Source organism: Neltuma alba, unplaced genomic scaffold, assembly GCF_004799145.2.
Source record: "Neltuma alba isolate B1F8T4 unplaced genomic scaffold, ASM479914v2 tig00012763_pilon, whole genome shotgun sequence".
NCBI classification, from domain to species: domain Eukaryota; kingdom Viridiplantae; phylum Streptophyta; class Magnoliopsida; order Fabales; family Fabaceae; genus Neltuma; species Neltuma alba.
This window is the reverse complement of record NW_021637174.1, coordinates 338048-363334: the sequence shown is the minus strand read 5'-3', so window position 1 is coordinate 363334 and position 25287 is coordinate 338048. Positions and strand designations below refer to the sequence as shown.

General features: G+C 32.2%; 1 protein-coding gene and 1 long non-coding RNA gene across 2 annotated transcripts; both read right to left on the bottom strand.

Annotated features, from left to right (window-relative positions):
* Positions 1-470: 470 nt before the first annotated feature.
* LOC114730787 (uncharacterized) lies at positions 471-24723 on the bottom strand. The gene is made up of 4 exons (XR_003738857.1): positions 24653-24723; positions 21395-21398; positions 1398-1408; positions 471-480 (listed from the first exon to the last, which is right to left on the bottom strand). It is a non-coding gene; the product is annotated as an uncharacterized LOC114730787 (long non-coding RNA).
* On the bottom strand, positions 9179-20632 carry LOC114730786 (protein GLUTAMINE DUMPER 2-like). Its single transcript, XM_028917898.1, has 2 exons — positions 20616-20632; positions 9179-9982 (listed from the first exon to the last, which is right to left on the bottom strand). The coding sequence occupies exon 2, from the start codon at positions 9979-9981 to the stop codon at positions 9460-9462; it is 522 nt and encodes a 173-aa protein (XP_028773731.1). The 5' UTR covers position 9982; positions 20616-20632; the 3' UTR covers positions 9179-9459.
* Positions 24724-25287: the final 564 nt, after the last annotated feature.

Sequence of the window (25287 nt, the reverse complement as noted above, 5' to 3'; positions counted from 1 at the left end):
AATAAAACAATAGTTTATTCCTCAAATTCATACTGGGTCAAATTTAGAGTGCCTCGTGAAAATCAATCAATCTTATTAAGTACAATTAGGACTTTTATTTTTAAAAAAAATGGTAATTTTTTTGCCCAACAAAAAATGGCATGGACATTTAAAAGGACCATTCATTTAATATAATAACTTCTGATTAACTCCTACTTAATTAACGAAGAATATTTTTGGAACCAGATTATTGATGGATTATCATTTCTTATATCATAAAATCTAAAAATTACAGCAAAACGTTTCCTAAATTGCCAAAAAAAAAAAAGAAGAAGAAAAAACCCAGAGGGTGAGGCGTGAGTGGGAGCGTCACTGTCCTTGGAGACCTCGTGAGTCGGTGACTCACCACCCAACCAGGCAACGTTACCTTTCGTGATGTCAAGGGCACTATTAACTTTTATATATTTATTCAATTACAACAACACACAATCTAAGAAAATACTAACTAATTTTTTTATGATTAGTATTTAAGAAAGAAAGAGAGTAAGATATGTGGAGAGATGGGGCATACATGGAATGCGCAAATACATGAAGAAGGGTCAACATCAGGAATTGATGAGAACAAAGATGTTTTGTTGGGACATGATATGGCAGTCAGTGTTCATATGCCCCTGACATTCAATCCACTTCCTCATATCTTCCCCCCCGTGGGGCACCCCCTCCAGATTTTCTCTTGCCCTCTTTCTTGTATCTGCTTCGTTAATCATATCCCTGCAAATATTCAACGCAAATTAGTTCCATTGATGAAAATTGTATCTTGTTGTTCCCACTACTGAATAATTTGCAAATACTCCTCTTTTCCTTTAACTCTTTTCATAAAAAGAGTGTTCTTTAGTTCTGTTCGCGAGTTTCACAATTAAAAATTTTTTAAATATCAACACAATTATTCTTTCATTTGTTATTCATGAAAACAAGTCAAATATATATCACATAGGAGTGAAGCTCCAAAGTTATTAAGTTTTAAATTAAATTTAATGACACTTAAGGCTTTTTCTGTTTCGGTGAAATGTCTTCAAAATATTTTATAAATAGAACCAGGAAAAAAAAATCCTTGTAAGTAATTCTTAAATTCAAGTTCATTCTTTAATTGAGAAAAAAAAAACCAGGAAAAAGTCTTTCTTTCTAAATGTCAAGGCATGGTTTTGATCAAAATAGTCTTTGATGCTCGAATACCACATTTGGATATAAAATCGCTATTAATTCGTGTGTTCATGTGATTCATGTCTATTTAAAGTGAACAATTTTGAAGAACGAGGGCATTGACTGTAATATACCTGTAGTCTCTTTAATAGACGTGGCAACTAATGGCTGTGGGTGGCAAAATTATGTTCACTTGAACTTCAAACGCGATCTCACACACTGCATGTTTCTCGATTACATGACAATACACGATTTTAATTCAAAAGGTTGTTAATCTAAATTAATGCAGCTGAGTTTAGAAGGTTTATTACTAATCCAATTTTTAAACACAATTTGGGATTGTAAGAAAGCAAGTTGGTAGCGCTTTCTGTTTTTAACAGGAAAAGGAAAGTTGCGGGGGCATGATGGGGCACGTGAGGCACCATCGATATTGGGGGGCCCACAATTGGTGGGCCCAGACTCATCCTCTTCACGTGTGTCAACGGCCCAGACGAGTGGGCTGTGGGCTCGGCTGTCTGGCAAGCACACCACGTGTCGCTGTCCGGATTAAGCTATGATTAGTCACAAGAAAAAATCAACAACCAAACAAACCCTAAGCATCTCCTTTCACGGCCGACAACATGGTACCAGTGTTTATCCATTTGGTTCAGTCATTTTTCACGATTTCTTTTTTCTCTCTCTCTTTTTTTTTTTAACCCAGTGGATTAATGACATTAGAGTTTTCTTTTTTGGGGAAAATTTGGAATTTTATACTTGTTTTCTTCTATTTGAAATGACAAGATCGGCGTGCTGCCTAATGTTAGATGGAACTATCCTTTGGAGAGAAAATGTAACGAAACAAGTAATGGTAGGAGACTCGATATTACCAATTTTACTATTGAGCCTATCAAACATAATTAATCTAAATCATTTTTTTAACCCCAAAAAAAAAAGAAATAAAATGTTGAAAACTGCATTTCAACAGGAGATTCGCGTACCGTAGGAATGAATAGAAAAGAATAGTTGGTGTCAAATATATTGCTGTCACATAAGCCTGGGGCGGGGTTCACGCGCTGTGAGAAATTAGAAATGGTCAAATTGCTGTGCTTTTCCCGCATGGAAAGTCAAACCCTTCGCTCCCCAGACTCCATTGGGCCTCCTTGAGATCGGTTCCAACCTCTTCTCTTCCCTTTCCTTCTCTTTTTATCCTCTTCCTTTCTTTTTCTTTTTTTTCTTTTTAACTACTAGATTATCATATTTTAACAGTTCAGATTTTAATTTTTTATAAAAAAATTTTAAAAATATTTAGTGCATTTTCTAAAATATTAGAATTAAATTTAATATGCTTTATACTTTATAATTTGTTTTTATGATTTAATATTTTAGTAATAGTTTTAAAAAATTTTAAATATGAACCATTCCAATATTAATCTAAGAGTTAGAAAAAGGAAGAGGACGGAAGAGATGAGGAAGGAAGAGGAGAGGCTCTGAACCGACTTTATATAAAGTCACTTTCTTATGATTTCAATTTTCATTTTTACATTTATTTATTTATTTATTTATTCACTATTGCAATTAATTCTTGTTTTATTTTGACCAAAATATGTTTAACAAAGAAGTGAATGACAATTTTCCCTTTTTATTCTCTACAAAAATAAATTGATCGCCGCAAAGTGGGAAAATAGAGATCAACATAAGCTACTTTAAATGCATTAAAACTTGGGTTAACATGCATTCAACGTCCCGAAATATTTCATAGTGTATCTAATATCAAGACAAAAAAAAATTCCAAAGTGCTAGACACACCAGAAAAATATTTCAGGATACTAGATGCATCACAATATATTTTAGAATACTAAATGTAATTAAAAAAATATTTTTAGTATTAGACGTGCCTTAACCCTTAAAACTTTAGAGGTTAAACCCACCCCCCCAAAAAAAAAAGAAAGAAAGAGAAAGGTGGTATGAGGTTTGGGGGCTTAGGGCCTGCCGAGAGAGTGAGGGAACAATCCAAATTTTGGGTCCTCTGGGCTTGAACATTCCTTGGACACCAAGGCGTCAGCCCATCCAGTTACGGCTCTCCAGGTCCAAGCCGGAAGCTTCTCCGTGGGCTTTCTTTTACTTACCACTATCGCCCAGCCATAGGCCAACTGTACTTTCAGCCTCAGGTTTGCAAGAAACAGGTGGCACATTATTGATCATGTTTAGATGATTAGATCAAGCTTCCGATTTAACTCTGCAATTTAAAACTAATACCACCGTAAAATCAATTCTAATAATTCATTTGATTTTTATTTTGATCCTAAATATAAGATTCTAATTTATTTTTTCTCTCACATTCTTTTGATTTTTAATACAAGACATATTTAACTAATTTGATTAGATTAAAAAAATTAGATAAGTTAGTTAATTATAAGAAATATAACATGTTTTTTTTCTAAAACACCATATCGTCTTTCTTAATATCCTCCCTTCCTCTTCTGCTTAATTATAGTTGAGGGAGTATCCATAGGAGTAATCTAGGAAAAATTGATAAATATAAGAAATAGATCTTATATTTAAGATAAAAATTAACTCAACAATTAGGTCCTATATTAAAAACTGGGGAGTATTTATCTATTTTTTTTTCTAAGGTAGTCCCTATAATAATGGTAGTTATAGCCAATATATTTGATTAGCAAAGATATTTTAAAAAATTCAACATATACTTATTATAAATAACTAACTTAACTAATTTTTTTAATTTATTCAAATTAATCAACTATTTTTATATTAAGCACGGGAGTATTTATAAATAACTTGGGGGCGTTTATATTATAAGAACACGCATGCACTCTTCCTTTTGGCATTTCTTAACCGTCCTTCACAACACTGTAATGCGCTCGTAGCTTCGATCTTCCGAGTCTGGGCTCCTCCCGGGGGGGGGGGGATTGATAGGGGGCCGGCCTTCACGTACATCCCTTAAATTGCTTTGTTATTGGGCTTTCACTTGTTAGTTCAGACCCAGTCTTATGAAAAATTGTCGTTCTTCCACGTACGAGGACATTTGTTAATAGTTAATACTAAACTGAAAAAACTCTCTCAAAGTTCATGAACTAAATTTTAAATATATTTACTCATATTTTTATCAATATGCTGACTTAGGTCATTTTCACTAATGAGATTTTCAATGGGAATATTTTTCCCAATTTTCTGATTTAGCAATGAGTGAATTAGTCACTTAAATTATGGTTAATCTATTAACCGGACCAAATGGATCCTTGACTGGACAAAAAGAAAAAAGAAAGACATGATTAGACGGAAGGGTTTAAATTAACGAGTGATGATTAATACTCCTCCGGTCCTAAATGTAAGACCCTTATACACACTAGTATAAAGGTCTTACATTTAGGACCGGAGGAGTACTAATAGTGTTGGACCTATCTTAATTTCTCTCGTTGACAGCAATTATCATTTGCGTCCGCAAAAATATTCCTCAACAATTAGTTGTCCTATTGCAGAATAACCTCGATTTCCAAGCTCACCTTCAATTATTTAGAGAATATTTGGATTAGTTTTTTCAAAATAATTTTATAATATTTGGACTAAGTATGTGAAATAAATTTTATTTCGGTCATGTGAAAATATTTTTTTTAAGTGTTTTTAAGAGTTTCCAAACTTCCTCCTAACCTGGTCAAAGTTTGGACAGAAAATCCTAATTACCACCACGACGTAATTAGTTAGCGTAGAATAGGAATACTTTTTGGATTAATTTCATTTGAAAATTAAGGGGAAAATGACGGAAAAAGTTATGACAATACGTAAAATTGGACTTGCCATTTGGACTGTTCCAGGTGAGTGCTTCTATGGTAATATATTTTCGCAAGTGCTATTATTGCATATTTGGACCATCAATAGTTAGAACGTCACATACTTTTACTTGCAAAAGATAAAAGGTCAAGCACTGTAGCAGACCCTATTCAAAGAAAAATATGTAGCTTTTCTGGGCATAAGCGATGTGACCTAAGTGGTTGAATATTTAATTTTAACTTATTAAATATTAATACAACAAGAAACAGGGGGAATCTTTTTAATTTGTAGGAATTATGATCTTTTTTGTCTTATATATATATATATATATATTTGGGATATATATAGGGCAGTCTTTTCCCCAAAATTTTCTTTTTCCTTCATCGGTGTTAGCTGGATTATTTATTAATACAGAATATTATAACGCGTATAAATTGATATAACGAGTTCTAAGTTGAGCTCACTTTTGTTTTTTTTTTTTCACAATTTAAACTCACTTTTTTTGATTTTGCACAAAAAGAAAATCAGTTTTATTTTGCTTATTATTTCCCAACTAAATTACTAAGGTCCTCTTTATCTTAATTACTCGGCTCAAATCTCAATTAAAACCAATACTTGGGAGTTTCTTATATTATTATTTTTAGTTTTTAATATAAGGTCTAATTTATAGTTCAAACCAGAAGTAGTATATTAATATCATATAATAAAAATGTATCCGTGCAATGTCTAAATTGATTTATATTATATAATTATCCATTGCGTGCTGTTGGTTCAGATTCTTCTTGGGAATGCCATATTGAAAGCGCCCAAAAATTGATTAATATCTCCAACGGCAAATATATTTTTGCGTGTGAGAAAGAATGTATGTACGGTGGAAATTTTCTGCGATAAAATATTATTTAAAAGGAAGAAAAGGGAAAATAATGACCTTGCGTTGAGGGGAGGAAGAAGATACAAACAGGATGTGGCAGCTGGACTTTTTCTAATCTGGATAACTTTATCCAATTATTAATTGCACATTATTATTCTCTGTAGATTTGAGAGAGCAGTTTCGTGTTTTTTCAGGCCCCTTTTTCTCACAGTCAATCTGAAGTTGACACTTCTCCAAACATTTCACCCCATTTCAGGCCCTCTTCTACTTTTAATTATTTCCCTCCACATTCTCTTCTCCCTCATGTACTTATAATTTATTTTGCCAATGTTTTGCTCATAATTAATGCTCTTATAGTGATTAATATAAGACATATTTAATTTAACTAATTTGATTAAATTAAGAAAGTTAGGTAAGTTAATTAATTAGAAAAAAAATATGATATGTTTTTTTTCTAACTACTTGCTTATAGTTGATAGAGTATTAATATGAATAATTCAAAAAAAATTAATAAATATAATAAATGAGTTTTATATTTAGGACTAAAACTAACTTAATAATTAGGTCCTATATTAAGAACTACATGAGTGACATGTTTTCATATAATTATACATTAAAATTTTTGAAAACCTATATTGTTCATATATTCTTTCAATTACATGCGTATAATAATAAATAAACTGTACTACTCCTCCGGTCCTTAATATAGGACTTAATTCTTGAGTTAGTTTTGGTCCTAAATATAAGACTCATTTCTCATATTTATCAATTTTCTCTAAATTACCCCTATGGATACTCCCTCAACCATAACCAAGTAGAAGAGGGAGAGGGGTATTAAGAAAGATAATTATGGTGTTTGAGGAAAAATGTGTCACTTTTCTTGTAATTAACTAATTTACTTGACTTCCTTAATCTAATCAAATTAGTTAAATGGGTCTTATATTAAAGACTGGAGGAGTATTTAATTTATAGTACTCTTCCAGTCCTAAATATAATATCCTTTTTGTAGTATAAATTACACTACAAAAGAAGTGTTATATTTAAAACCGGAGGAATACATAAACAATGTAATCTTTTGGCATGCTTTATATTGTGAATCATTCACTTGGACACTAACAGCATAATATAGCTTTGAAGACAAATATCAGGTAAATAATTTAATGTAATTGACCTCTTACATTTTTTACGTTCATCTATCCCATTTGAAGTGAAGGAAAGATTCTGAAGAATTATACCCCACCCCTGCACTTACTCTTTTCTGTTCACTTTCTCAGATGTATTACATCTATATATGGGATTATATTCCAAGAAAGATTCTGAAGGAAAGTGCTTAGAGAAAATTAAATGTAGTGTGAAAGAAAGTATAGATGAATAAAGAAGATTAAGGCATCTCGGTTGGAATAACTGAGGCTTGCAAGGCAGAGAATTATTATTATGAATTACGCCAATCATCTCACGAAGAAAAGAATATAATCAGAAACTACGTGCTTAAATTACCTGAAATTCTACTATCCCTCTCTTCCATTTTTATTCTTTTGGCCCTACAACGTAACTACCACTTTTAATTAAAGTCTATCCTTTATTAATTTTTCGATTTAATGGCCTGAATTTATCAGTTAAATCTATTTTCTTATCCGCTCGTCTTTCACTTTGAACGTATATTTTTATCTGAGTGTCGATGTGATATGTTTTTATCAAGTGTTTTTATTCGTCATTTGTAAATAATGACATAATATTGTTTTTATTTTATACCAATGTTAATTATTCATCATGAAAACAAAACGTCCGTGTCAAGTTGTCTTCTTTTAGAGTATTGAAGAATGGGAAAGGTACATGACCATAGATAGAATCAAGCTTAAAACTGCAAAATGACTTCCTGTATATTTTTGAACTAATTCCACTTAAATTTGTATCATCTCGTAATAATTAGTAATTACATGTACGTGTGTGTTTACTGCAGTGGTTAGGAGTAATGATTATCTAGAGTTTGATTGAAAAATCACCTAAAACTAGTATTACTTTCAATCATAATTATAAAACCTCAATTACAGTGTACAAATAAAGTTATATAATTAGGACTGAAGATAGTATAAAAAATTGTGATGTGTAAATTATATTACTTATTTGTAGCTCATAAATATCACATATTCTGTAAATTTTTATGTTATATACCTTCTCTAGTCTTCAATGTAAAACTCATTTTGTATTACACAGTGAATTTACAAACACATTCTTATAAAATTTTAAAAATTATCTTCCAAAATAAACAGTTGTATGTCTTTATTTTTTACTAGTTTTTGACAAACACAGGAAGAAAATTCATATTAAATATAAAAAATTGAAAATTTGTTAAAATTTTAAGAGAAGGGTTAATGACAATGAGATTTAAAGTTTTTTTTGTTATTTGAGTAGAATATATTAAAATGATTTATAAATAAAACTAAAAGAGTGTGAGATTGTAAACCTCAAGTAACTTTCTCAAGTAACGAAAATCCCTACTATTCCCGCAAATTTTTAATTCAATTTTACAAAACCCTCACTCAGAATTATATCATAAATATTATTTTCCTTTTTTCTATTTGTGAAAATACTTGCAAATTAGAGAGCATTAAGGTGAGGGGCAAGGGAGCTTCCTACTTTCCCAGCTTGTGGTGTGGTTCACTATTCGCACCATCATACTCTCAAAGCGCAGCATATGAATTGTCGTTTTTTCATCATTCTGGGGACACCCCTGCGACATGCATTAAAGTTTAAAGCTCCTATTCTCTAAAAATGCTTCACAAAGCTGTGAGTATGATCCACCATTATTATTATTATTATTATTATTATTATGGTTAACCAGTCATGTTCACCTATCTCATCAATTTCATTCAATAAACAAGCTTCTTTCCAAGTTCTAGCATTATCTAGGGGTTCGTATTCAATTCTACCTCCTCCAATCCAATTATCAAGATGTTAAATCATTGAGAACAAGCTGTATATCAATCTGTTTCCCACTCAGCATTCTTACTAAAACTGATGAGAACTACAGATTTCAAAACTGCTTTCTTCATTTACCAGAGCTTGTCTTGTCTTCATGTGCACAGTGGTCGAGAAACCCAGAACATTGAAGATTAAAGTAGAAATTAAAAAGAAAGGGCAGAAAAGAAAAGAAAAGAAACTGTGCTTCAACAATTTCCTCTCGCCGCATCAATTCCAGATTTACACGCACCCTCCACGTATATATCGATACTTAATCCCATCGCCCACAGATACACAAAAAACAGAGGTCAAAGTTCTGGCTTTTCTTTAACTCCTCTGGCTAATTCCTCCCTATCTCTCCAAAACATCATATCTCATCTCAATTGATTTAAAAAAGAAAAAGAAAAAGAGCAGAACCAGATTTTCATTTCACCTCAAGTGAATTTACAGTCCCCGAATTCATTAGTTATCACTATACATTTAAGGAGGAGGAGATTTGGATCTATATGATTTTATCTATCTCGGATTCTGCATCACCCAATCACTGGGCATGCAAGCTCGTTCATATCCGCACCAGACTGACCAAAAGTAAAGGTCGGGAAAAACTTTATATCTCTGGCTCACGAGCTTCTTCAAGGCAGCTTTAAAGAGGAAGAAAATCAGAAATATAGGAAGAAGATTCAATGGTCTTCGTCATGTGAGGTTTCTGGGACTCCCCTGTTCTCGCTCTGTGGCTGATCGTGATGGCCGCTGATCCCCTCTGGTTTCACAGTCGTCTCCGCCGTCGGCAGCTCAGATTTAGCGTTCTTGTCGCAGGAACAAAAAGTCGTGTTGTTGTCTCCGAAAGAAGCAGACCGGTTCGACCACATCGGAGTGGCTAAGAATGTCGGCATCTCCTGTCCGGCCATAATCACCAGGAATTTCTCCTCGTAAGGAACCGGAGCTTTCTGGGTTTCGTCGTCGAGTTTGGCGTCGCCGGCTTCGAGGTCTCGCTCGCCGTCCCCGTCGCCTTCAAGGTAGCCGGAGAGCTTCCAGTAAGAGCAGGCGAGGATTAAGAGGGCAAAAGCGATGAGACCCAACATGGCCGCTAAGCCGCCGAACAAGTACGGCACAGGAGAATGCCACGGGGAGTGGAGTGGCTGCGCTGGCGACACAGGGGATTTCTCTGAGACATCGACGGGCTCTCTGTAAGCTGCCGCCATTAATTTTCTGAGAGAGGGAGAGAGAGAAAGGCAGAAGAATGAGAATTAATTAAGAATTAGTGTAATGACCAGGAAGGATACAGAAGAAAGAATTGGGTTGGGAACCGGACGCCGGGATGGAAGGGGTATATATAGAGAGACCAGAAAGAGTGGATTGTACAGGCTTGGCTCGTACAAGGACATACTGAATATCTCTAATAAATAATTGGGTTGTATTTTTTCAGGTGGATTTTAATTATAATAATATATCTGTATTTGTATATGATATCCAAATTTTGGACACGCATTTCCAATTATATTTAGTTCAGTTTAATAAATAAAAAGTATTCTCCACAATTGGAAAGTGTACAGAAAGAAAATAAATTAAATTTAATAAATAAAAAGTATTATCCATAATCTTAATAAACAACGAAAAATCACAGTTAATTTTAGATGACAAAGATTTATGTTTTTAATCAAAACACTTGGATGAAATGCTACATTGAACTTCAACTGATGTGAGTCCAATTAGAAATAAGACAAGGATGACATTTTTTTTTTTTGGATAAACAAGGATGACAAAATTTTTCTAACAAGTATTTAGTACAATTACATTTCCAATATTCAACCCGAAAACCATTTTTGCTAGATTTGAAGTTGGTAGGTGGAACTTGAAAGAATCGATTTGGTTATGTTATGCAAAGGGCACAATCTATTGAATCTTTTTAATTATTAGTTACTGATTTTGTATATTTTTGTTATTTTTGAAATCAAGGATATAAAAAAAGCATTTCGAATTCAGAAAATTATTATTTTTTTAAACTATTTTTTGATGTCATTTCAAGTGTGGAAGAAAAAGGCATTTGGCATCAATGATGATTATACATCGTCATGCATGTGAATATATGAAACTTCTATGACTCCCTGAACGAATTATATGAAATATATTCTGTGAAATTCCTAAAAATAAGAATAGGGTGTGGATTGGGATAATTTTGGATGAGAAGGAAATGGGACCCGGTGGGGAACACGGAGGGGGAGTTAGGCAAAAGACCCTTGTATTTTCAAAAGCCACAGAGAGACAAAGGTGGAATAACAATTAAGTTCTAAGAAAATAAACTAATAATAAGTAGGTCTTAATAAATTTTAAGCAAAAATTGAGTCGAACATATCAATTTAAAGAGTTACAAATTTAGGAGTTATAGTTGTAAATAAAATATTTTTAAATGAAATTCTCAATTAAGATTTTTATTTGTAATTCTCTAAATTACTATTCATTTGTAACTCATTCTTTAATTTTTTTTGTTGAAGACCTAATGATCATTAATTTAATTTTTCGGACTTAAAATATTATTGCCCCGAAACCAAAAAGGCAAGGTTGCGTTGTTGCGTGGGGTGGGGGGATTAATTTAACTTGTTTGGATACTCAAGTAAAGGACTCATCAATAAAGTGAAGCGCACCGAGGGGCATATTGGTCATATCAGATCTCTTACTTCAGGGACGTGTTCGGCAAGAAAGGAAAGCGAGGAATAATAAAAGAAAAAAAAAACCAAAAAAGGCACGCTTTTTAGAGACATAAATAAATTTAAAAATGTAGGGCTCAGCCATCCGCTTCCTACCGTGCAACTATGGTACAATCACGTCACACCGGCCGCGCCACTCTCCTACCTTCCTATTATCACTAATTTTGTTTTTCTGCTTCTTCATTTATACAAAATCTGAAGCGAGTTATATTTTGAAAATATTCACACAAAAAAATACCCTGTTGAAAATTTTATTAATAAGAATAATCTGATAAATTTTATTCTAAAAAATATTAGTACTCTGCAAATTCTGTATACATGCATAGACTAATAATATCTGATGATTTAAGTAATCTCATCAATATATGTTTTAATGGAGGATTTTTCCCAATTTTTTATTCTTTTTAAAATAGATTTAATGTCACGAGAGATGTTTCTCCGCAGGCTGTTTCTATAAATATAAAGTGGAGTTGTGCTTATATTATTTATAACATATAAAGAGCATATTTTATTTTAATTCCTTGACTGTTTTTTATTTATATTACTGAAATAACTTTAAAGAATGCATTTTTATTTTTAATGATTTTAAAATATTACGTTGGGATGATTCAGCGGATTGGTACTGTAAGTCTGCAAGAAGCAGCCTTTGGTGATTGCGAATGGCCAAGATTGTCTGAAAATGGCGACAAAATCAGTAGTTTCTTTTTGTGTGCGCAAACCAAAATTAAAACTAACAAATTTTTTCACTGATTTTGTCGTTCTTTTTTCCCTTCATTTCCGTGTCTTTTAATTTGCCTTGAAGCGTTCATATGGTCCAAAAAATGAGATAAATAGTATTACCTCCGGTGCTTAACATAATAATTAATTTAATTTTTAATTTAATTTTAAATATAAAACATCAGTTTACTTTATTTTTAATATTTATTTATTTTTTAAGTAATCCTTATAATAATATTATATGTCAAGCAATTACTATTCCCTCTGTTCCTTATTATAAGAGACAAATAACCGAATTACGTTGATAAAAAAAACAGTTAAAATTAGTTAAGAACAATCAATGTGTAAAAAGTATAAATTTTTTTTTCCAAAAATGCCCTCATTAATAAGGAGAGAGAACATGAAAGGGAACAATGGTAACTTATTAAAAAAAAGAGAAGTGGGAAGGAGAGAGAGTGTGAGTTGGAGACAATAAATATGGGTAAAATAGGAAATCAGTACAAAAAAATAGAGACAACTTTTAAGTGTCTCTTATATATAGGAATATGCCATAAGCATCAAATGTCTCTTATAATAAGGAACGGAGGGAGTATTAATTTGTAATTGAAACTCACATGGATTAATAAGGGTATTTTAGAAAAAATAATATATGTTTATTACAAATAACTAACTTAATTAACTTTCTTAATTTTTCAAATTAATCAATTAAGCTTATATTAAGAATAGAAGATAGTATATTCTTATTATTTGGGGAAATATTGAATATCACGTATCAGTCTTTGAGCTAATTAATTAATGAATTAGTCGGAAAATAACTAGCTAGTTAAAATTTTAATTTTTTTATTTGATGCATGAGGAATGGATTATATTAATAAAGGAATGAAAAATAGTTTAAATATGCTCCTAGGGCACTGGGGGAAAATATTAGTTGTCTTTCAAATTTGTAAATATTTTATGAGAGAATTATAATTAAATCCCTAAAGAAGGGATATAATTGCTATAAAATCTCAATAACAATTCAACAGCTTACAGTGACAAGTTTTAAAATATGAAATGATAACTTTTTATTTATTATTGAAACTTTTTGGTATTTATTTTCTTTCCTTGAAACTCTAGCTACTACAATTCTCCCATATTTTATATATCAAACATAAATTTTTTTTTTTAGAAATACTTTATGTTAAAATGGAAGCAGTATTATATAACTTGAAGTGAAAATGTGCTCTGGTAACAAAGTTAATGTTTCCACTGGCAGGGCGGGGGGGGAACCAAAGTGAATGTTCCTTTCATTCTATCATTGGATCCTGATCGGCTCTCATTTTCAGTTAATCTTCTTCTTTTTTTTAATGCAAATTTTCATTTAATTTACTACAACTTGTATTGTTGCACCTCATCATTAGAGTCCTGTTTATGGACAATTAATAGTAAATAATTTGATGATCATGTTATCTAATAAAGTATCCCTCTTCATGCTTTCTTTTCTCTTGTTTTTTTTTTTAAACTTTATCATATTGCTCCCATTCATCCACTCAATACGTAATGTGGCATCAATCTGGGCGGCTTTAATTAAGTATGTTATCGTGTTGTACCAAAAAGCCCTCACTTTTGGATCCTTAATGTTATCTTATCCTTGATTATATATGTGTAGTTTTCTAAGGAATAACTCCTTAATATTCATTAATATCTTCGAGTTGCATGATATGATCATGACGCTTGAGATTCATAGTCATGAATAAAATTATATTGTTCGCAAAAAAAAAAAGAATAAAATTTTATTTTAACCAATGAAAAGATTCCTTTTTTTTTTTTTTTAATATGTGCAGCCTGATTGAATACAACTCTAATATTAGGTCCGATTTGATGTATTTCTGTAAAAAAATATTTTCTACATTTATATGAATTCGAATCTAAAATATTAAGCCTAAGATGTCAAAAAGTCAAAAACTCTCACGCTGGATCCGAGACCTCTCAGGAGAACAGGATTCCTTTGAGTTACCCTTTTTTTCCGGGGAAACAAAAACAGAGTGAAATAATCATATGTCCAAAATATTTATAAGCATTCCTGGAGATTCCAATATGAGATCTCGGGAGCTCTGATTTGCCCCTTTACGTAAGCATTGCATTGTATTAAAGACGGAAGATAGTAAAAATATATTTAAAAAAACAACACTTATTTATTATGAGTAATTAATTTAATAATTTTTTAAATTTATTTAAATTATTTAAATAATTTTTAACTTAAAAATTAAAATCAGTAAGTATTATTTTTAATTCTAATTATAAAATCTTATTTATAAATTATAAATAAAATTTTATAATTATGATACGGGACATAGTATATATTTTTCTCCAAAAGTGGATTCCTCCCCCATGGGCGCCTGGGGCGTGTCGTATCCGTAAATGTAGCTATTTTTTAGTTTAAAAGAAGGGAAGGAAAGAGGATTCCTACGTGTCGATGCGCTCTGTATCCGTACGCCTACCATGTAGAGTAGGAGTAGGATCCCGTGACGTCATGCTTTATAAGGACTCGGTGGCCATTTATTGAGGGAGAAATTCTCAGATGCCACAGAGCGTTCACATTAAATTGCTACCCGCGTCTTCATGCGCGAATTCAATCCCACACAGGAAATTTCAATGGCACCATATTATCTCATTAACAAATCTTTATTTTTTAGTTCTTAAATTAAATGGAAAATTAAGAGTTCACAAATGCAAAATAAACTAAGAATTATATGTAATGTCGAATTTCGACATGGATAATGATTTAATTATGGATGACCGGACGAGGATATATAAATAAAATTAATTCAACATGTGGATTACACACTTGCGCATATGCACCACACGACGCTCACAAAGAGAACACACCCCACACAACAAACACACACGATGACACGAGAGTGATTATGTGTGTGTGTGTGTGTGTGTGTGTGTAGGTATTAGGGCATGGATAAAGTTAAAATAAACCCATATTATTATTTACCATATTTAGGGATGGAGGAAGCGTAGTATCATCAAATTATCTGGTAGGGAGTCCATTATTTATGTACATTTTATTTTGTGTAACTCAAAAGTAATAATTGACATGGATATATATAAAACGATGGTTAATATAATGTGAACACAAAAAATTTTCATCTGACTACTTCTGGAGATGGAATGGTGTGAATAATATATATAGATGGAAATGAAGGGTAGTTGGACTTTGAAAATGATGTAGAAGGAAGGTAGAAAGAGGGAAATGCATGCTTATCTCTTATAGCCTGCGTGGACCCTTCGATGCGCTCCCCGAGGACTCACAAAAAAAATATTGTATCTAATTAAAAATGCTTTCAAAAATGAAACAAATTAAATTAATTAAAGAGATAAATATAATGGTTCAATTTTTAAATTATTTCAAGATAAAAGCATTAATTAACATAACAAAAAAAAAACACACACACACAAAGCAAGTGTTCGCACGTGTTCTCTGTTCATATATAAACATTATAAACACGCCCAGCACTATAGCTAAGGATAGGTATAACTTTTCTTTCATTCTTCAATTAGCCTAATATGTATAATTTGTAGCATATGGTACACTGCAATATTTTACTTTTATGACTATTGAATTGTATAATTTAAAAATATGAAGACTCGCTTATTTTTCTGACTTTCATGGTCGAAGTTGTACAGTGAAGCAGCAGTACTGTGTACACTAGTTAGCTCTACGTACGTACATAGGCTGAATAAAGTGATGTTATCATGTTCTTGCTCTATATCATTTTCAGCTTCCCTAGTTTCCGCCATCAATTAATATGCAGCAACCCAAACAAGAATATGATCAAAGCTACAAGCTTATGGTACTACTCCTCTCATCCTAAGATCCATTTAATTAATTTAATTAAATTAAAAAAATTAGATAAGTTAGTTAATTAAAAAATAATATATTTTTCTTAAAATATCATAATTATCTTTTTTAATAACTTCTCTCTCTTTTCTACTTGATTATAGTTGAGGGAGTATCTATAGGGGTAATTTAGAAAAAATTGATACTACCTCCGATTCTTTATATAAAACTTTGTTTGACTTTTATTTTGATCCTAAATATAATATCTCAATCTACTTTGTCTCTCATACTTATATATATATTTTTCAAAGTAATCCTTCTAACAATGATAGTTCTAGCCAATACACTTGATGATATTTTAAGAAAGATAACACCTATTTGTTACAAATAACTAACTTAACTTCTTTCCTTAATCTCTTCAAATTAGTCAACAAACTCTTATAATTAGGATCGGAGGTAGTAAATATGATAAATATATATTATATTTTGGATCAAAATTAACTTACTAATTAGATCCTATATTAGGGATCAGAGGAGTAGTTTGTTTTGCTTCTTTGTGTTTTATTTTACGCATATTAAATTTTAATTTTTAATCGTGTTATAACACTACTGTTTGAATTAATTTGGAAATTAAGTTCGGTTTCATATTATCTTAACCTCCGTAACAACTTAATTAATTATATGGTGTATAATTACTTATCCACACACACACACACACTTAATTTTTTAATAGTTTCATAATAATATGATTGTCGTATTTAATTTGAAAATTATAATTTTCATAATTATATGTATTGCTATCAAGATTATGAAATTATATATTATGTAAATAAAAACATAATTTTAATAGCCATTTTAAGTTGTTGTAAAACATGGTAGGGATTTTTTTTTTTAACCTTGAACGTGTAGTTCGTTGTATGTTTCATTTCCGTTTTATAGAGTCAAGATTAACCGGAAAGGGACTACCACAAAAAAATATACTTCTAACAATAAAATAGATTAATTTTTCTAGCATATATATATACACACATACATGTATAAAGTTATTTTTATATAAAATTGAGAAAAAAAATAACTTCAAATGATGAAGGGTATTTAAGCGAGAAAATCATATAGATGTTTGCTGATCGAATAATAAAAATTTAGCTATAAGCCAAAAAATTAAGAAAGACCTTATAAATTCCTTTAAAATTGATGCAGATTTTAAAAAAGTGCCGCCTCAATATACAGATACCTAAACTTTAGAAAAATGAGTTCTAATCCCTTGCAAGGTACGTAATAATGGGTCCCATGAAGTAGGAAAGACATCTATGCATGTTCCAATCAAGGCAGAGAGAATTCTTAAGAAGCTATATTTTCACCACCTTTATCCTTTCAAAATCTATCACTAATAATAAAATACCAAAAATATATGAACAATACCCATCCCCATTTAATACAAACCTCTGATTTCTTCGATTCACTACCCTCGCAGGTGGCGTATCCATGTCATTTTCCTTCCACTTAAATTTCCTGGGCCCTCTTTAGGAACGCACTAGGCCTCGTCAACTTCCATCATCACTATATTATATTATTGTCATAATTATATGTACAATTATTCATAACCGTGACTATTCGTCTAAGCACAACTTCAGGGCTTCATTAATAAACTAGGCACTCGCATGCATTATCTCATCTCACTAATAGATAGGATAAGCGGTAGTGTGAAACTATGGATAAAACATATACTCATTTGGTTTTATTTATAAGACAAAAAAAAAGATATTTTTAGTCCTATTTATGGAGTATTGAGAAAATTTTTGTGTGTAGATATACAATTTTATCCTTCATTTAGTATTATGTTGACTTTATTTTTATAAGATATAATGTATATTAAATAGAGATAAACTTAAAAAATTAAATTTTAAATGAGAGTTAATAAAATTTAAAGTTTTCATTAATATGTGTGAAACATGTTAGAAGTAATTTATAGATAAGACCAGAAGGCAGAAATATATACAAATATACAAATTCAAACTAAATCTCACTTCGTTGCGTCCATAATAAATGTTGATTTTATGAAGTGAACTACACGTTTGTCTCTCTTTAATTTCTCTATCTCTCTTTCCCATGATGGCAAGTCTCTTTCGTCTTACACTAATTTTTAATCATTCCTAATATTTTTTTCTACATGCCATACTATTGTCAGTATATTGATTCTCTCTGTGTTAATTATGATATCCGGATTATGTTTCTAATTTCTATTAGCCCCTAGGAGGGAAGTTGTCTTATATGATTGATAGCTCCACAACACACCACCCTAATCGAGTATGCATCTCAAACTCAGCTTCCACTAGTAAGTGGAATCCTGTATTTGTATGGCAAATAAAATTAACAAAATAACAGTCCAGTAATATGCTTTGTAACTCCAAAATCCACCATCCTAAGGTATATATGCATTTCAGCTCAACTTCCACAAATGAGTGAAAATCTAAATTTATATATAGAAAAAAGGCAGATGATGTTTTTACGGATTCATTATTTAACCAATAATTATTACCTGCTTTTTTATTTCATCCACTTGATTTTTCATGGGATTGAGAATATAAATTAAAGACTTGAGATTTTGACGTAATGTTATCACGCGTGCAAAGGTTGTGATGTGATATTATGATTGCCAAAGGAGGCAAAGCTCGTCAAATGGAATGGACTGGTGTGCAATTATGTCATGGTCTTTGCAACCTTTACATGGAAAGATAAAGGAGAGTAAAAAATAATCATAGCTAATGGAGCAAGATAGAAAGATTAAATAGATGAACAAACGTTTGCAAGTAGCATTGATTTCAATCAAGTTATAAATTTGTTTGATGTTCCTTCTGTTTTTTTACCGCATTAATAATGTACTTTTAGGATGTCAAGTTCTGAGTTAATATTAAAAAAAAAAAATCTTATGCTGGATAGAGTTCAGCTAAATAAAAAATACGCGTACAAATATAATGATCTATAAATTCATCATTTTTAGATTTTGAACTCAAAAGTATCTCCTCCGATAGGATGACGCTCAAATCGCATAATTCCTTTGGAATATATATTAATCCATACATGACTACGTGTAAAAGTGGGGAGTTTTGCGTTTAATTTCACTAAATCTTCCTTTCTTTCTCGGCCAACTTCACTAAATCTTTGTAATTCTAGATGCTCTGATGTTTCAGGCAAATTGACATTAATGCTTTTAAAAAATAATCAATCATGATAGTAGATATCAACAGGCTTGGATTTAGTAGAGTGGGGTCAATTCTTCACAATATAGTGAATCAATATTTTAATTTTTGTTGGGAGAGGTGTTCCCGTTTAATATTCAATGATGACTTGAATAGAATTATTTCTAATAAAAAAACGGTATGTGTAACCAAAAAAAAAAAATCATAGTAGATATGCCGTGAAGCCCATAGTTTTCGCAAATCAAGGGGACTCGGCCACGAAGTAAAGTTAATTGATAATTTGTTTGTTCTTACCACTTAACGGCATACTTTTCCAATGAACATATACTCTTCTGGTCCTTTAACATGCGACTGAATTATTTAGTTAATTTTAATCTTAAATGTAAGACCTATTTATTATATTTATTAATTTTTTTAAATCATTCCTATTGATATTTTCTCAACTATAATCAAGTAGGAGAGGGAGGAAGGATATCAAGAAAAATAATTACAATGTTTTAAGAAAAACATGTTATATTTTTTATAATTAAATAACTTACATAACTTTTTTAATATAATTAAGTTAGTTAAATATGTCTTGCACTAATAACAGGAGGAGTAATGAAATATGTACGGGCAATAGTGCACTTGCGGGGAGGATCTATATATAATAAGCCTAGGAAATTAACTGGGGCACTATAAAAATAATTAATTAGAGAGGCTAGAATGAGTGATGAAGAAAATCGTTGGAATCTCATATCACCAACCAAGATAAGTGTAAGGACAGATTGACTTCATAATTTGTTCCTTTTTCCTATTTCTTTCCTTTTCCTCCCTCCCTTTTCTTTTAAAATTTCCCTGAAATTAAACCACACATGCATGCATGCTTCATAGGAAAAGAAATATTAATAATTTCATTAATAAAAGGGAACTCACACTGATTACACAGTTAAAGAGTCATAAACAGATTCCATGCAATTCAATTGTTTAGGCTAAAATTATCTACTTTATATTGCGATCCATCATGAATTTATATATTATATATATGTGTGTGTATATAATAATAATAATAATAATAATAACTCACACACCCACACACGAAAAAGAGAGCCCTTGAAATGGAATCACACTCATAAAATGACAAGAATGCTTTAGAGAAAGCATAATAATTGTAAGCATAGGTGACCCTTTCTTTCTTTCTGTCTTTCTTTTTTATAAATATATGAAAGAAATAAAAAGCTGATTTGGTGGGTTTTGTCATTGCAGGTTTGGCTCGGTTCGAAGAGCGGCATATAAACTAGAAAGACCACCAATGAATAATTAGCTATGTAGTCTCGGGGGATCCAGAAAGGTAGGTACTTACTGATTCTGATCCCACTAAGAAAATAATGCCAATACTCAAATCCTCTCTCTCCCCCTCTCTCACAAACCCTTAACGATAAGACTATATATAATGCATTTGAATTAATAAAATTGTAAATTATTAGATGGTGATGATGTTGCCTCATGGTAAAAATGGAGATGATGAGCATGATGCATCCGGTGGTGTCACTGTCAGTACCACTAGAAGACAGTTAAAACTTGCGAAAACGATACATATAGCAGACAGTGACAAGAAAAGAAAGGGAATGCCACACAATTAATCAAAAAGCATAAATGGCTTTCTCATTCATCCTTCTTAGAATGGCAAAATCAGCATTATCTAGCTAGTGTACTGTTATTACCATCAATCATGAACACATAGATATGACATCTATATATATATATTTATATTTAATGGGTCGTCATGGGACCAATCATCAATCAGTCTACGCCATGACATGCAAAGTAGGCTCTATATATAATGCTGATGCGTCCCCATCCCCTTACTTTCAGAGATAGGTCTATTATGTAAGTGAACCAACCCCACACGTTTTTGTGAGTTTTCAAGTCAACAAAGCAGATGGAGTTAATGTGTCAACAATAGACACAAGGCTTGGATCGATATATATAGAGATATATCAAAGCATACATGTTCACATAGGTTAATTAATTAATGCAACGTACGTTTTTGTTTCGCTGTGTTGTTCTTCGCAGAAAAGGAACTGATATAAATCGCAGATAAAACTTTTTGTCAAGTGGTCCAAGTGAGCACTCCTTTTTGAACATCATTGTTATTCATTAATGTGGTTGCCAGACTGAGAACGAAACTGTTCTGTTCATCCTCATCTGGCCAGGTAAAAATCCTAGTGTGGTCCAATACTTGAACACCCATCATTTATTAATTTACTCCACGTGTGCTTTGCCATCTCTTATAGAGATAAACGCTTCAAAAAGCAATTCTGATATGAGTGTTCTCTACTCCAAGGAGGCCAAAGCAAAACATAATCTTACTAATGATTTATGATCGGGGCCTTGTTTTTGAACACTCACTACTAAAGTTTTTCAACCTATTTGAACATATCGGTACTTTTATGGATGCTAATCTGCGATATGAGGAGATCAGAGCTAGATCGGACAAGGTCATAGGTATCAAGCTCGGAAGCAGACAAGGTTTTCCAGCATGGTGTGCTTGATTTGTTCTTGTTCGGATCTGAAATAGCAAACTGAAGAATCTCATTGAGATCAGAGTTACAGATCAGATGGTACGTGACTAAGTTGAGTATGATGAGCTGAGTGTGAAGATCACTAACTTGTGTCATTAGTGGAAGTGACAGCCTGGTCCCTTCCATGATTTTTTTCGTTGACCACAAACTCATAATAATTGAGCACTTTCCTTGTCTAACTTCTTCAAATTGCAATATATATATATATATATATATAGTGCATGTGACGTGATGATTCAACTTCAATATACTAAAATGTTTCACAATCCAATTAGTTGCCTTAGCCAATCCGAATCTAAAAGGGCGGCGAGTGGTATTTGCTTGTTGCAGCACATAGAATACAAAGCACATCTTATTGTTATGACTTTGTTGCGCACCAAAAATCTCCTGAACAAAACAAAGATACACACAGTTAAAAAATGGTCTATTTTTGTCTTTTATTTTTGTTTGAATTTGAGAACAGAAGAAAAAATTACCATATTCTAGTATGTTAAACTAAACCAGAGAAATATAGAGTCTCATACTCATTTGTTCAACAAGAACAGACGAGTATGTATAGTTATAATCGTCTGTTCTTGTATAATTTCATAATACTTTTCTGTTTAACATAGACGAATATATAGCTACTTTCTTGATTTACGTCTCCCTTTAAACAGATAAAAAAAAATTCTAGAACAGGCAAAAATGGATGTTTTTGTAGTAGTGACAAATGCTTAACTGTTACTTAATATACTGGTTAATTCTGTTCTTAATTACTGGTGAGAACTTGAGAGGACGCAGTCTGGTTATCCAAAGGTTCTATGGAGATAAGCTCAAAACTTGTTACAAATCTGGCAAACATACAAGTCTCTAAATTATACAATAATTAATGCAGATGTCAATATCTCACACAAATTCTCAGACAAACGCATAAATGTAGCGAACCCACACGAAGCCAAGTAGTTGCAGCTATTAATGCATCAGATGATAAGAAATTATAGGAAGCCAGAAAAAGAAAATGCAATAGGAACAACCGGTAAGACGCTATATAATGGGACCCTTCATTATGAGGCATCCTTTTCAATCAGAGTAAGAGACATTGTCCTGTAAAGTAACGTAACGTAACAATCACAACAACAAATGCACAACGACATCATTCGCAAATTTATATAACCATTCTCCGCCACTTGCAGTGCCACTCCCCACAACTAGTAATTCGGCACTTCATTATAGAAAGAAGCGTTCCATGTAAATCTTTCATAAGCACCCTGGATTTGTTAATATACAGTAATTTTGCAGAAGCTTGTTGGTAGAGCAAGATATTTGATTTGTACCAGAAATCTGCAAGATATGATTCGTACTTGGCACTACAAACCTGGCAACTTGAAATGGAAGGAGCTATTGGGAGGCAATGAGATTCGAAGAGGATCATAATTGGAGAGAGATGAAATGATGGAGGTGTAGTGAGGGAGTGGGAGAGAGATTTAAAGGAAGAAAAGAGATTAAGCATAAGTTTTGTTGCATTACAGAGAGAAAGGTGGGATATGAAATGTGTGGAGGATGAGTGGATGATTTGGGGAAGGGGGCGAGAGATAGAGAGAGAGAGAGAGAGAAGTGGGTAAAAAAGAACAAAGAATGAACAGAAAATAATGCTTGGTGATGAGGAGACATGAATAGGCCTGCGATTCACTGTCTTCCCACAATGTTGTTGCATCAAAGGGCCCTCCTCCTCCCACCACCTCCTTCTCCAACTCTTCTACATTTTTTTGGCCAACTACATTTGATTCTTTTATCTTTACTAGCTCCCTTCACACACACACACACACAGTACGTTTTAAGGAAAAATTGGGAGCAATCTTTCATTCAAAATTTTACTGATGATAAAATTTTCATCTTTACTGGTACTCTGATTTAGAATATCCCTGTTAATAAAATTATGACGAGACAGACTTTCTTTTTCTATTTTTCATTTTTAAAAAATTATTTATGCTTTGATATGTGAAATATTTTATAAAATTTTAAAGATAATTATTATCTTTTAACCTAAATTTCAATAGAAGTTTAATCAAATTACGTGTCTTCTCTTACAAATAAATAATTAAGCATATGAATGCATTTGGGCAACTGGCAAAGTAAACTAAGGGAGGTGGTCGGCATTAAACTTCATAGACTCGATATTAGAGAATTCTCTTATCTGCGGTGAGATTGTTTTTTTCAACTGGATATAAGATTCAATCGCCGTGAGAGTTTAATTAGGGCTTTGCAGATTTTATTTTACAAGATATTAAAGTTAAGTAAATAATTTTAACTCTTTTGAAATATAAAGAAAAAAATAATTCTATTGTAGGTAAATAAATTACTGATGAAATTTTTGTAATATTCTAAAATTGCCATAAATTTTTTCTGAAGTTTGGGAGAGAAAAATAACGTCATATGCTATCATAGTATTTTATTATGGTATATGCTAAAATGTTGAATTAAATTATGCTGGTGTAGCATTCCACTAATTTTTCCCTTGTTTTAATAAATATAAAATATTATTTTTAGAACCATTTATTTTGTTTTTTGTAAACTAAGATCATTCAAATTCTGTCAGACATAATTTAATACGGGCTTACATCAGGCAGGAAAACTAGTGGGCAGCTTATCAGTAGGCAAGACATAGCACAAAACCATGAATTCATGGGGAAGCGGGAAGGCAAGGTTGGCCCAAAATAGTGGATATGACAAACGAAAATCTGACAAAGCCCAAAAAAAAAGGAAAAATTACTGTAGAGTCCCACAGAAGAGAATTTACTACTGAAAGGTCCTATGAAATCATAAAATGTATATGAGGTCCCAAAGGACTTTATAGCAAAAAATTTGAAACGTGCAATTACTTTCTTGCCCTTCTGATTAAAGAAAGAAACCGAAGCACACGATTGAGAGAAAAACTCCTTTCGGTTGTCATCTTCGTGAAATCCGCCGCCGTCTCGTTCGTGTCCATCCTTGTGTGCTCCGATAGCTTCAATCTCCGGCGAGGTCTGTCAGTGTTTGCTCGGTACATTATCGCTCGCTGCTCCGCACTCCATCGGTCTTTGGTCTGCACTCAGTCGGTCTCTGGTCGGACGCCTCCAATCTCGTGCACGGTCCGTCAGTCTCTGGTTCGCACCCCACTACCAATGAGCTTCGTGGGTTCCATCATCGATGACCTTCGCACCCCACCATCGGCGAGCCTCTCTCTCTTGGTATATCATATTGATATTATCTATTACTGGCATATTTAGGTGAGGCGCTTCTCAGTTTTAGAGCAATAGTTGGCTATTGTGTAAGTTGTATTAGTTAAATTTCAAAGTAATGTTGACTATTGTCAATTGTTGTGCGTAAGTTGTTATTACAGTGATCGAAGGTTGTCATTAACGACCCCATGACCTGTCCTGCTATGTAGGATGTAAGACTTGTGTAAGTTGTATTAGTTAAATTTCGAACTAATGTTGGCTATTGTCAATTGTTGTGCGTAAGTTGTTATTACAGT